The sequence below is a fragment of the Lonchura striata genome, chromosome 10 (assembly GCF_050655825.1).
Source record: "Lonchura striata isolate lonStrDom1 chromosome 10, ASM5065582v1, whole genome shotgun sequence".
Lineage (NCBI taxonomy): Eukaryota > Metazoa > Chordata > Aves > Passeriformes > Estrildidae > Lonchura > Lonchura striata.
Genome location: NC_140712.1, coordinates 10,812,979 through 10,824,559, shown reverse-complemented (window position 1 = coordinate 10,824,559; position 11,581 = coordinate 10,812,979). Strand labels below are relative to the sequence as shown.

At 42.1% G+C, this 11,581-nt stretch overlaps 1 protein-coding gene across 3 annotated transcripts in view; it reads right to left on the bottom strand.

Annotated features, from left to right (window-relative positions):
• Nucleotides 1-283: 283 nt before the first annotated feature.
• Nucleotides 284-11,581, bottom strand: part of MYO1E (myosin IE) — a 75,240-nt gene continuing 63,942 nt past the window's right edge. For 2 of the 3 annotated variants that reach the window (XM_085588212.1, XM_085588214.1), the window contains 8 exons: nt 10,747-10,861; nt 9,917-10,086; nt 9,647-9,792; nt 9,034-9,180; nt 7,502-7,659; nt 6,974-7,066; nt 4,504-4,705; nt 1,557-2,041 (listed from right to left, as the gene is read on the bottom strand). In XM_085588212.1, coding sequence (XP_085444338.1) covers nt 1,699-2,041; nt 4,504-4,705; nt 6,974-7,066; nt 7,502-7,659; nt 9,034-9,180; nt 9,647-9,792; nt 9,917-10,086; nt 10,747-10,861 — 1,374 coding nt within the window. In that variant the 3' untranslated portion in view covers nt 1,557-1,698. Of the gene's footprint in view, nt 1,363-1,556; nt 2,042-4,503; nt 4,706-6,973; nt 7,067-7,501; nt 7,660-9,033; nt 9,181-9,646; nt 9,793-9,916; nt 10,087-10,746; nt 10,862-11,581 lie in introns of those variants that run through there. The other variant, XM_085588213.1, reaches the window with a different exon arrangement.

The following is an 11,581-nucleotide window of genomic DNA, read 5'->3' as shown; positions in this document are numbered from 1 at the left end:
CTAAGTTAGACTTAGGCAGTGGTTTAGGAGGGAGGGATTCAAGATTTTTAGCTGGATCTTAAAGCTTATGCAACTTTTTAATACCAGCATATGCAGGGCTTTTTAACTGCTCTTAACATGAGAAAATGAAATACATGGCACTTCAGCTGGGCATAGGGAAAATAATTCGGTTTAGAGTGAAGAAAGAGATTCTTTCTTCAGAAGTCCGTGCAGTAAAATCCTGAAGCCATTGTTGTCAAGGAATCTGTATATGTGAGAACAAACTTCACAGAGAACAAACCTGTTGATCGATCATCCTGTGGTTTATTTTATGGAGGCTCAAAAGGCAAAGCAGGAATTCTCAGAACTGCAGGGCAAGCAACAGCCACTCTGGGGGAGGCAGTCAGACTTGGGCAGTAATACCTGTGCTTTTGCTATTTAAAAGGAGAAGGAGTAGTGCATATCTGTAAGTACCTGGCATAAAAATTCTAGCAGTACTACCTCATAAAAACAGTGGACTACTGCATTATACATTTATACATGTTTCTATCATAACCAGTTTTTATATACAGTATATAACTATTTCTATAAATGTACAGCTCTGCATAAAGACACTATAACAGGTAGAGTATTAAACATAAATCCAACATGGGCCAGCCATATTATAATATAAATCTTGAAGAAGGCAACATTGTTTAGCATACAGTACTATGTGGTTTTCTGTTTTAAATTCTTACAGTGCCTGCTGGAGTCCCTAAACACACTTGCAAACACAAACCAGATCCATTACATCTCTGTACAGAATTACTTAAATAGACCATCACAGTAGTTTTTCAGATGGTAATATCCCAAATGAGCCTAAATCTTTTTGACACGTAGCAGCATCCTTATTAACGTGTTCCCCAGAATGATCTGCATTAGAGGAAATGTGCACTTAACATTATCTTCAGTAGATAATTGAAAAGGTTATTCAGCTGAAGGCACTTATTAAATACACCCATTTTGAAGTCCCTGGTTCCAGACTGTAAATCACCTGTTTCAGGAAGTTGGTAGGTTTGAGCACTCTTCACTTACCAGGTGTTTAAACCAGGTTTTAAATATAATAAATAACTGGTCAGTTCATTTCTGTATGGTGCTGAGACAAAAAAATCAAAGTCTGTACTGTGGGAAACTCTTCCTCCTCATACACATTTTACTGGTAAAAATACTGCTGAGAAGGCAGACCTTGGAAGAACAATGTCTTGAAGGCAAGGGAAAACATCTTCAACCACTGGTATCTTCACACTAATTTTTCTCTGACAGTCTTTTAAATCTTGGTGACATAATTGTTGGGAAACAGACCTTGTTTCCCTCGTAGTCTTCCCGTCCACCAGCCAGAAGGATCTGTAAAAGGACAGGAAGGTAAAGAGTTAAGGAGTGAGGCTCTGGAAGTGTTCCTGCGTACTTGGTGCAACCTTGCAAAGCTTTGCCCACTCAGTGAGAGCTTTTTTTGGGAATGAATGAGGGGACGGGATTTTTGGAATGTTCATCTTGTGGCCACATCATTTTGCCCTGAGGAGGGTGCCCTTTAGACACCCAGAGTTGGAACTAGCTAATTACATTTTGCTTTTAGTGCTACAGCTGTGCTTTAGGCTAATTTTCCTCTAGAGCCAGTGACAGAATTACTGTCTCACTAAGTGTACAGCTCTGCAGTACCCAGTGACTCTGTCTCTGACATACTCATGAGTGAAGAGGCTGGCCTGGGGTGGCTGGGTCTGTGCTGCCTGAGCCATCGTGGACATTTGCAAGCCTAATACGAGAAGATGAAGTGGGGAGGCTCCGACAGCTGCGTCCCAGCTCCTGGTGCCAATGGGCCTCAAGGAGCCGTGCCCTGGTGCCAGCCCCAAGCGTACCCTCCTTGACGATGTCGATGATGTCGTTGGCGTTGAAGCTGAGCTCGTCGGTGTCCTGCGCGTCGTAGGCGTAGAGCGCCCGGCACTGCGGCACCTGCGGCTTGGGCTTGGGCTGCGGCTTGGGCCTGCCCCCGGCCGGCGGCGGGCGGCTCGAGGTCTGCCTGCGGACACTGCGGACAGCAAGGGCTCGTGGGCTCTGGCACTCAAACCTCGGTTAGCAATCCCCTCCCTCTTAACCAATTCATTTTAAAGAGTGTCACAGAAAGGGAAAACAGATTTTCTTCAATGTCACAACAATTAAAAATAGCAACATGAGACTTCCCTGTGAAAGGCACAGAGTGGCCATTTCTTTCCTATGGAAATGGATGATTAAGTACTTCCCAACAGCAGTTCAAGTGCTTAGAAGACATTTAGTGCCCAGGCTGAACTGGAAGCAAATGTGCACATGCGGTTCATGCATATCTTGGTATCTACACAGCTTAGGCTGTGTCTCTCCCCTTGCCCCAGTGTCACCAGTGCTTCAACTTTCAGCATCAAAAACAAAGTTCTAGCTCAAAGGCTTGCTACTTTACCATTCTTGTGACTAAGCTGTAACAGAGACTTGCATCTCTTTTAAGTTCCCTCAGATTCCAGGGCCATCTATGGACTTGTTCTCCTATAGCCAACTCTGAAGCAGCAGGGGAGATGCTGCACAAACTATCACAGCTGTGACCATTCTGAAGAGTAGGAAGGGGAAAGAGGGAAGAAATGCGTTTTGCCAGCTCATCAGCTAATAAAGGCTGGAAGAGAGAACAGGTATTAGACTCAGTATGTCAGTTTGTAATTTATGTGCTGAATGACTAAAAATGTAATGATGTGAAAGACAATGAACTGTGATCATGTCATGTAATGCCATGATAATGGAACACACCTTTTGCAGAACAGGGTTACAGTTACTTACATGAAGTCCTAGGCTTAACTTTATCAATAAACCTCTTAACTTTGCAGCGAACTGCACCATAAAGTAAGATTAGAAGTATGGATTTATAACTGCACTTCAGTTCTCAATGTATGAGGGCAGATATTTTTCTCCTGTTCAGCATCTACTTACTGCCTTTGCTCAGGATAGGAGGTGCTGTGAAACCTAGGCCTGCACATGGAAATTAAATAATTCAGCACAAGTCATGAAAAACGGCACAGCTTTTGTGCAGCTATGGTAGAACTACAGTATCTTGAATGAGATGATTTGCTGCTAATGGGGAGCCTGCTGATTTTAATCTTGGTCGTGTACTGGATTGTTGGTATCACTGTATCCTTGGCAGCTTTGCTAAAAATAAACCTAATTCTACTCCTTAAAAATTGTATCTACTTATATATTGCTATGGTTTTGAAATACTAAAGTCACACCTCTTTAGCTCACAGCTTCCTTTTGAAAAGGAACAGACACAGAAATGTGTCTGAAATCCACTGCTGAATAGTTATGTTGTTTCTTTTCTGTGACAGAACACCTGGCATATTTTGTTTTGATTTCATCCTATGGCTTATGTGTTTTTGTTGTTACATGAACTGTAGTCTTGAGACAAAGTAAAGTCCAATTTATTAGTAAAAGAGTTTAGGAAGAAGCTGACATGTGACAAGAACATTTCACTGCCAAAAGCCACGGAAGTTATTACAAGATGGAGATGTGCCTCTTAGCATGTGCTCATGAGTTTGAAAGTGGTAAAGTAAGTAGCAGGGGCTATTTCTTTCTGATTTCTTTCTTGAAGATTAATCTTGAACAAAAAAAATGCCCTAAATATGCCTGAAACATCTTATGGCTGACACTTGGCACAGTGGGGTTAAATGATGCATTTAGTACAACAGCAAAGACCTCTGAACATGCCTAACCCTGCTTGAGGGCTCCATGTTTAGGAACCAGGAAGCTCCTCCTCGGGAACCCTTGGGTGCACTTCCAATTCTCAAAATCTATCAGTTGTGCACATTTGTTACTATTTGATAAAGTGAGGTCTGTAATGCTCACTTAAGTTGTAACTAATCTACTTAATAAACAGCCTGTTGGAAGACACAGCAAAAGAATACTTAGGCCAACACGGAATTTAGTGCAGAACACCTGCCAAGGAGCTTGTCTGCTGGCTGCCAGCTGAGACAGGGCTGCTTGCACAAAAGGTTGTTCTTGATATGTTTAAAAATAAATATACTTTTGCTGGCTCAAAGAACCCCCATTCATGCAGATCATGGGAGTCATCAGTAAACTGCTTCTAAACTAAATTACGTCTTTTTTTTCCTAGAACTGCTGAATAGGCAACAGTCTTTGACAATTAAATGATACTCAAGATACCCACTACAGTAGAGCTCCACTAATGTTCAACAAGAGAGTGGAGTAAGGGCTGAATTAAAGTAGAAGCTGTTGGGTCACTGAAAAACCTTAACATTTTTTAAGGCCTTCAACATTCAAATCTAAGATATTAAACCAGAACTGCTTCACCTTTATTCCTATGGGTCTAAGATGGAGTATCTTTTGGAATCTGATGGAATGGATGATAACCTGCAAAGGCAGGTGATTGATGCACAGAGTGTATCAGTCATTAACAGTTTTAGTGTCTAAAACTGCAAAAATTGACATCTTTTTATCAGATTAAATGTAAAATCTTACCCAGCTGCTCCTTGGTCAGGTACTTTCAAGAAATCCAAGCTCTGTGGCTGCTGTGAAATCTTGCCTGATCCTCCTGACACTTGCCGTGGTAAAACTGGTCGTGCCATGTTTGTGTACAGGTTCTTCTGATTGGCCCATTGATTTCCTGGGGTCTGGGGATGGGCTGCAGACTGGGGGAGATTTATTACTCCATTCTGCTGACCTAGAAGTAAATAAAGAGTGAGTACATGCAGTCTGAACTCCAGCTCAGTAAAGGTAACCCTTGATGGCTTAGCAGAGTCCTATCAAGGAACCCAAGCACAAAGTCATGTTGAAATGTTCATTTATACCCAGTTTCTGGTCTGCTAACAATCTCTTTTGGGTTCCCAACTTCATGGTTTAAGACTTGTGCCCTGGATGTTCCAAGCTAGCACAAGAATTACCCCTCAGCTGAGTTCCAGTTTAGCTTAACATGGTACCACCAACTCCTCTCTAAAACACTGCACAATATTTTATCCAGATTAGGGGTAATCCAAAGCTACTCATAATTATAATAATCATAATTAATCATATCCATAGCTAATCCATATCCAAATTGCTTTTTCTTCTGAAGTTCAAACTCTATCACATACTCAAGGAATTTGACTGTTTTTATTAGGTTACTATAAATATTTGTCCATTTTAACAAGCATGCAGGTGGGGGGTGTTTGGGCTTTTTTGTTGTTTTGTTTTAAAACAATGCCTTGATGCTATTTTGATAGTAGAAAAGGAATTTGAATTTCCTAGAACTGACATGGGTACATTCCTTTAAATACATAATTATGCCTCTTAACTTGAATTTAAAGCAAACCCACCCATGTCTGAGCTACTTGCAGTATTAGGGCCTAAAGATCCCAAGTCTGCATGCTTTACATTCCTAAAACTCCTATGGAACAAAACAGGAGCTATGCTTCTATTAAAAATCAGTTTCCTCACTTACATGGGTGAACCTCTCCTCTGCCATTGTGATTATGCCTGCTAAACATTAGCAGAAAGAACTGGGCAGAGAGGAGAATTCATAATCACAGCACCTTCACAGGAAAAACCCTACTGCCTGTAACAGCTGCTCTTCACTTCTGAGGTTCTCTGGGTGCTGTGGCAGAACTTAAGGGTCATAAACTCCTGCATAAACCCCACTCTGCAATCCAAGCCAGGATGGCACATACATTATGGTGATGTTAGTAAAAATATTTGGGTTACTCTGAACCTGTACAGAACACTCTGTTCATCTACTGCACCACTGATTTCAAAACAAGATGTGAAAATAGCAGAACCTAGATAATTGGGACTTTCAAGGAGGAATTTGACATGGCTTTAAACTCCTTGGAAGTCTGGGCATTTTAACTGGAACTCTTTTGTAACACCTGTCTGCAATTTTGTTTTTCCAGCTATGTGTGGCTACTTTACAAGAGTTTAACATTCAAGAAACAACCAAAGCCATGTTACTGTAACCTACAGAGAGGTTTGTAGGAAAGCCTTCTACTCACCTTTTAAATGATAGCCCAGTGCCCGAGGGTCATCACAGCACTTAATTTCAGCAGTAACGATTCTAGCTATAAAACTGCTGAAACAGTTTTTGTAAATATAAACCAGACTGTCCTCGCTTTAACTGATGCTGTACAAATACTTACCTCTGTTTGCTGACAGACAGGTCAGCTCTTACAGTAATTTCCCACTTTACTACTGATCTGGCAGATCACACAGTTGTTAGTTAGTTTGACTCATACAGCTGTGAGGATTTGGAATTGTCTATTTAATTTGGTGACCAAGACTGGTCACACCCCTGACTTCCACCATTAGCATTGTGCTTCTCAATAAACAGCAGCTGACTGAAAGAGGACTCTTTGTTAAAAAGAAAGTACTCTGGGAGTGTAAGTGAAAAAAAAATCTCTTGGGAAATGCTGGGTCAATGGAATATTGTTCTTCCCTGTGAGTTCACAAGCATATCTGCCCAGGGCAGAAGTGGAACACCCTAATGACATCAGTCCCCTGCAGAAAGCCACGCTGTTCACTGGCACAGCTGCTGTGCCCCAGCACTCTGGCACACAGGAGCTGTAACATGTCTGACAGGGCAGCACAGTGAGACACAAACTGCATTCTCTGCTGTGCTGGCCCTGAAAGCACTTTCACTGCAAAGCATTGTCTGTGGCTTGATAAGCACAGAGCTTGTACCCTTCACAGTGGAGAAGGCTACAAAGTCAGGTTTAGATTCAGTGGCTTATACCAAGTGTCTTAACAAGTCACCATCCACCCCAAGCAGGACAGCTCTGGGAATATCCAGCAAGACACTTCATAAAGTATCTACAAACAGATGCTTTCCAGGCAGGGTCTTTTAAAGAGAAATTTAAACTGTTACCATATTTTTTTTAAATGGGTAAAAATTGCCAGATGACAGGAAAAAACCAAGAGCCTTTATCAGGAATTCTGTTTAGCCCAAGCTAAGAGGACTTACCTGGAGGAGGTGGTGCAGCTCTCATAGGGTAAGTCTGATTTTGAGACCTACTGGAATATCCTCTGCCTTGGGTAAAGTTCCGCCTAGTAGGACCTAGAAGAAACCAGCAAAATTCTGTTACCCCTTCACAATAACATTTATTAGGTAAGTCCTGCTGGCTGCCAAGACCACCTCTTCTGGGATCAGAAAGACCTGATGTTCAGGAATAAGGAATCTGACTCCTGCAGGGTTGGCCAGGCTGTTATAAAGCATTAGGTGCAAAAAGGATGACTTTGGGATGGTCTCCCTTTAGTGATCCAGTTCAGCCTCAGGATATAGAGCAAAGCCTTCTTATAACTACAGTAAACAAGGTCCAGAACACTGACAGCTGTAGAGCAGCAAGGAATTCTGCTGTAATCCTTAGGATCTTTGTGTATTACAAAGAAATTAATAAAGAACACGATGAGGCTAGAGCCAAGCATGGATAGAAAAAGTCAACCATTCTTTGATTTTATAAACCCCAAATTTGTAGAGGAAATTCACACTTACGGGAATTCTTTGGTAGCCCTGGTCCAATGCTGATCTGCAGCACTTTATTACTTGGTTTGAGAATGGCTACATCTCCTTGGCCTTGCATAAACTGCACCTGCCGAGAACCAGCACTGCTCCAGGGCCCCCAGCTCTCCTTCTTCAGCTTGACTTCAAGTCTGACAGAAGCATGTGAACACACAAATGAAAAAAACCAGAACTGCTACATGAAATCAAGGCAGTATTGCTTGGCAGCAGGTAACTTAGAAATACAGAATTAAAAGCTTAGACTGAGAATCTGCATTCCATTAATGACTCAGCTGACATAACCACCTAATGAAATCTTTTTTCCATGCTTTTTTTAAAAATTTGTTCTTCTTAATTGATGTTTTAACTTCCCTGGTACAGCTTCTCAAAGGAAGTTTAAGATGCCCTGGAGAGGACAGTGAGCTTTGAACAAAAATGTGCAAAGGTCCAAGTAGGAGACATGTCAGCCCTGGCCAGCAGAGCCTCTGTGCTGCCTCTGCTGGCACTGCTCGAGTGCTGTTTGTGACCATTCCCTGCACGCAGTCAGAGGCACACACCACTGCCCTGTGTGCTCTGGGGCAGGCCCTGAGCTGTGCTGCAAGGGAACAGCTCTGCAGACACACACCTCAGCCCCTTCATTTTGCATTCCTTCCCATAAAGGCAGGCACACACACATTCATTCCAGCATTTGCACACTATGCATCTGCTCTGACCTGTACTAAGATAGGGTTTTGGGCAAGACCCCAGAAATGCAATACATGACACTCCTGGTACTGGCTTTGCATTTTCAGTATACAGGAGTGTATTCTATAGTTATGTTCCTCACTTCAATTCTTCTACACCCTTTCCAAACAAAACTAGTGATCTCCTGTTGCTTTTCATAATTCCTCCACCTTTTTGAAGGCAATAAAATAAACATACAAATCCAGGCCTGCTGTTGCTGATCTCCTTAATGGGTTCAAGTATTATGAAAGCACATTTGCTGAGACTGTTCCCAGGATGTCCTCACAGCCAAACTGCACATCAGACATGCTCTAGGTTTCATTGTTTCTAAACGATGTTTCCCATATCATTTACTTAAGTGAGGCCTCCTTAGAATTATTCTTTCACCCCAGCACCCACAACAAACTTCAGCATTTCAGACTGCTGCATGATGTGCCTGGAATTCTTTCACACTCTTCACTGAGAGTCTGCTCCCTGCTCCTGCCAGGAGCCAGCAGCAGCTGTGCAGTGGCTGTGCAGAGGCCCTGCCCTGCTGCCATGGTCAGGAGAACAAAGGCAGCTCTCCATGCACACACACAGTGGGAAGTGTCAAGTGGCCCTGGTAAATCCTAACCTGTTACTCTGACAAGGCAAGCACAAAGTCTGGTATCCTTGCACATACAGGGTTTTACACTGTGCTACCTCTTAGTATTGTAAATAAACTACAACTTGCACTCACTCTCAACTTGCACTCACTCATTTGCCTTGGCAGCAAGAACAAAACCTTTATCCCTAAAAGCCCATTGAAAAAAGCCATCACTCACGTATTGCTAAATTTCAGAGGTAGTTTTTGTTGTGTTTTCTCTTCGTATCGTTTCGATAAGAGGCTTAAAAACTCTGTTTTGAAGACTGATTCGAGCAAACTGTCATATTCCTGTTCATGTAGAATGAAAATGTCATCCTGCATGGTGCTGCAAGAAAATCAGAGTTTAAAATGTCATCAGCAAATACAGCCAGCATTATAATGATATTTGCAGAGTACTCATGGTTAATTTTTAAAAACATAATGAAGTCCAAGCAGCATTAATTATAGAACCTTGCTTTCTGAGAACAGGTTTGGTTTTTTTCAGGAGTTGATAATGGAATAGCTGAAACAATCCCTTTTGAGACAGGAATACTACTTAGTCATCTTACAGTAATTACTGTTAGCAAAAAACCATATGCTATTAAAATTACTGTTATAATTCTTCTCTTCAATAATGGCAGATTTTTTGACTAGAGATAAATTGGAAATTTGAAGATTACTATGCAAGTCTGAAACCCAAAGCAAGCAAATTCAAAAAGAAAGCTTTCGATTCCCATTTCATCAATCAACTTATTTTCCTTGTCCTACACAAATTGCTCTTTTAATGAGAAAATGTATTGGCAGGTACTGACCTTAAAGAAACAGAAAGAATTCTCTCCACTTCCATCCTTCGCTTCAAGACTTCCTTCACCTGGCCCTTCTCTGGGCCCTGCTTGATCTTTTCACGCCCGATCAGGTAAATGCACTTGGGAGTGAGGACGAGGTCTCGCTTCACGCTCTGAAACACAGCATGGAAAATACACAGCTGTGTCCTGAGCTGGGCAGCTCCTGGGACCAGCTGCTCAAGACAGCTCTGACTCACAGCAGAACTCGCCCTTAGGGGATGCTGCTGCTCCACCCACCTTAAACCTTCTGTCATATTTAGTTACAGTGTCTGCAAAATCGATCTTCTCCCGCTTGCCCACAAACTGGCGCAGCTCGGGGTGCTCCTCCATGCCTATGTAATCCCCCACAAAATTCCTGTTAATGCTGTTCCGTCTTCTCTCCTTTTTGCTCAGCAACAGATCTGATGCTTAAATACAAAACATAAACACTGATTAATAGCACTACAAAGCTTCCTAAACTCATGTTCTCAAAGAGCCAACTGTTTGACACAGAATTTCTTGGGAAGTGAGAACTGTATTGTTTCTAATATGGAAAAACAGTGAAGCACTGCTACTAATCCTTTAGATAAGAATCATTAAATCCATTCCTAATGAAAGACACTGACAGCAAGCTCAGTAGTTCTGGTTAATTAGGAGCATTCCTGGAATTAAGACATTTCTCACAGTGCTATAAATTAAAGATTAACCTTCCAAACCCAGCATGTTCATTCACACAGCCCAGGTCACACACAGCTAAGTCCCAGGATAGTCTGTGGACTGATCTTATCACCTACATATTACTCAGATCCTCTGTAACTGTGGGAAGTTTTCTTCTTTTGCCTCCCCTGCAACATATCTCTGCTGTCTGTCCTACTCAGTCTGGCTTTGATTTCAGAGCAAAACACTGGGCAGTCCAAGCACGCAGAGCAGTCAGCCTCATCAGAGGTACTGCAGGGGTCCAACGAAGTGCAGTTACCTGCAATGCAGCTTTTGCCTACAGAGAGGGATTTCCTTCCCCTTTCTGTCCCTCCTTCTGTTCCTGGAACCATGTGTGTGTGCAGTCCCTGCCATCAGAAGTTCTGACCTACCTTCTTCTCTCATCTGCACGTATTTTTTCCTGGCCGCATACTTCCTCCAGGCCTTCTGGATGGCCCTGGCATACCCATCGTACTTCCTCTCTCTCATCTCTTCTAACAGAAACAGCTGTGCAAAGAGACAGTGGGGTGGGGCAAACATTTCACATGCAAAGTTCAAGAAAAAGCTGCATTTTACTTTCAACAACTCTCCAGTGCATTTAATTCTAGATCCAAGCTGGTTCCTCTTGCACAGCTGTGGGATCTGAGATTGGAATGGTTAGGAAGCCTTTCTGGAAGAAATCTCTGATATTTGAGTGGCTGTGGCTCTTACCAATCTACCCATTAAGTTCCATACCCCATGATGAAGGAAGAGGAATATGGGTTCTCCCTGAAATATTCTATTGGTGCAACGCAAGATTCTCCACTGGCCTTTTCTTCAGCCTCCATCCACACATTCTCCAAAACTCCTACTCCTCTTATCAGAATGTTACCTTGTCTGTGGGGATCTGTGCAATGTGAAACATAACTGGTCACAAGCAACTTTCTTCCCTGCCTGAATTTCATACCCTTGTGTTCACTGTCTCCATTCTTTCTCGCCACTGAAAGTTGTCAGCTGGCTACAGGACTTTTAACTATGACCTCATAATTCACAAGTATAACAGAGTAAGATTTTTTGGGTCTAAAATTTCAGAAATCAAGAGAAAATACTGTTTTATTAAAACAGGAATGGAAGGTAGATCCCCTTTCTTGAGAATTTCGCAGGTCCTATTAAAAAACGTGTAAATTTAATGTATTTAGAACAACTTCATAATTATTGTAGGATACAGTATATTCACTACAGCCTTTT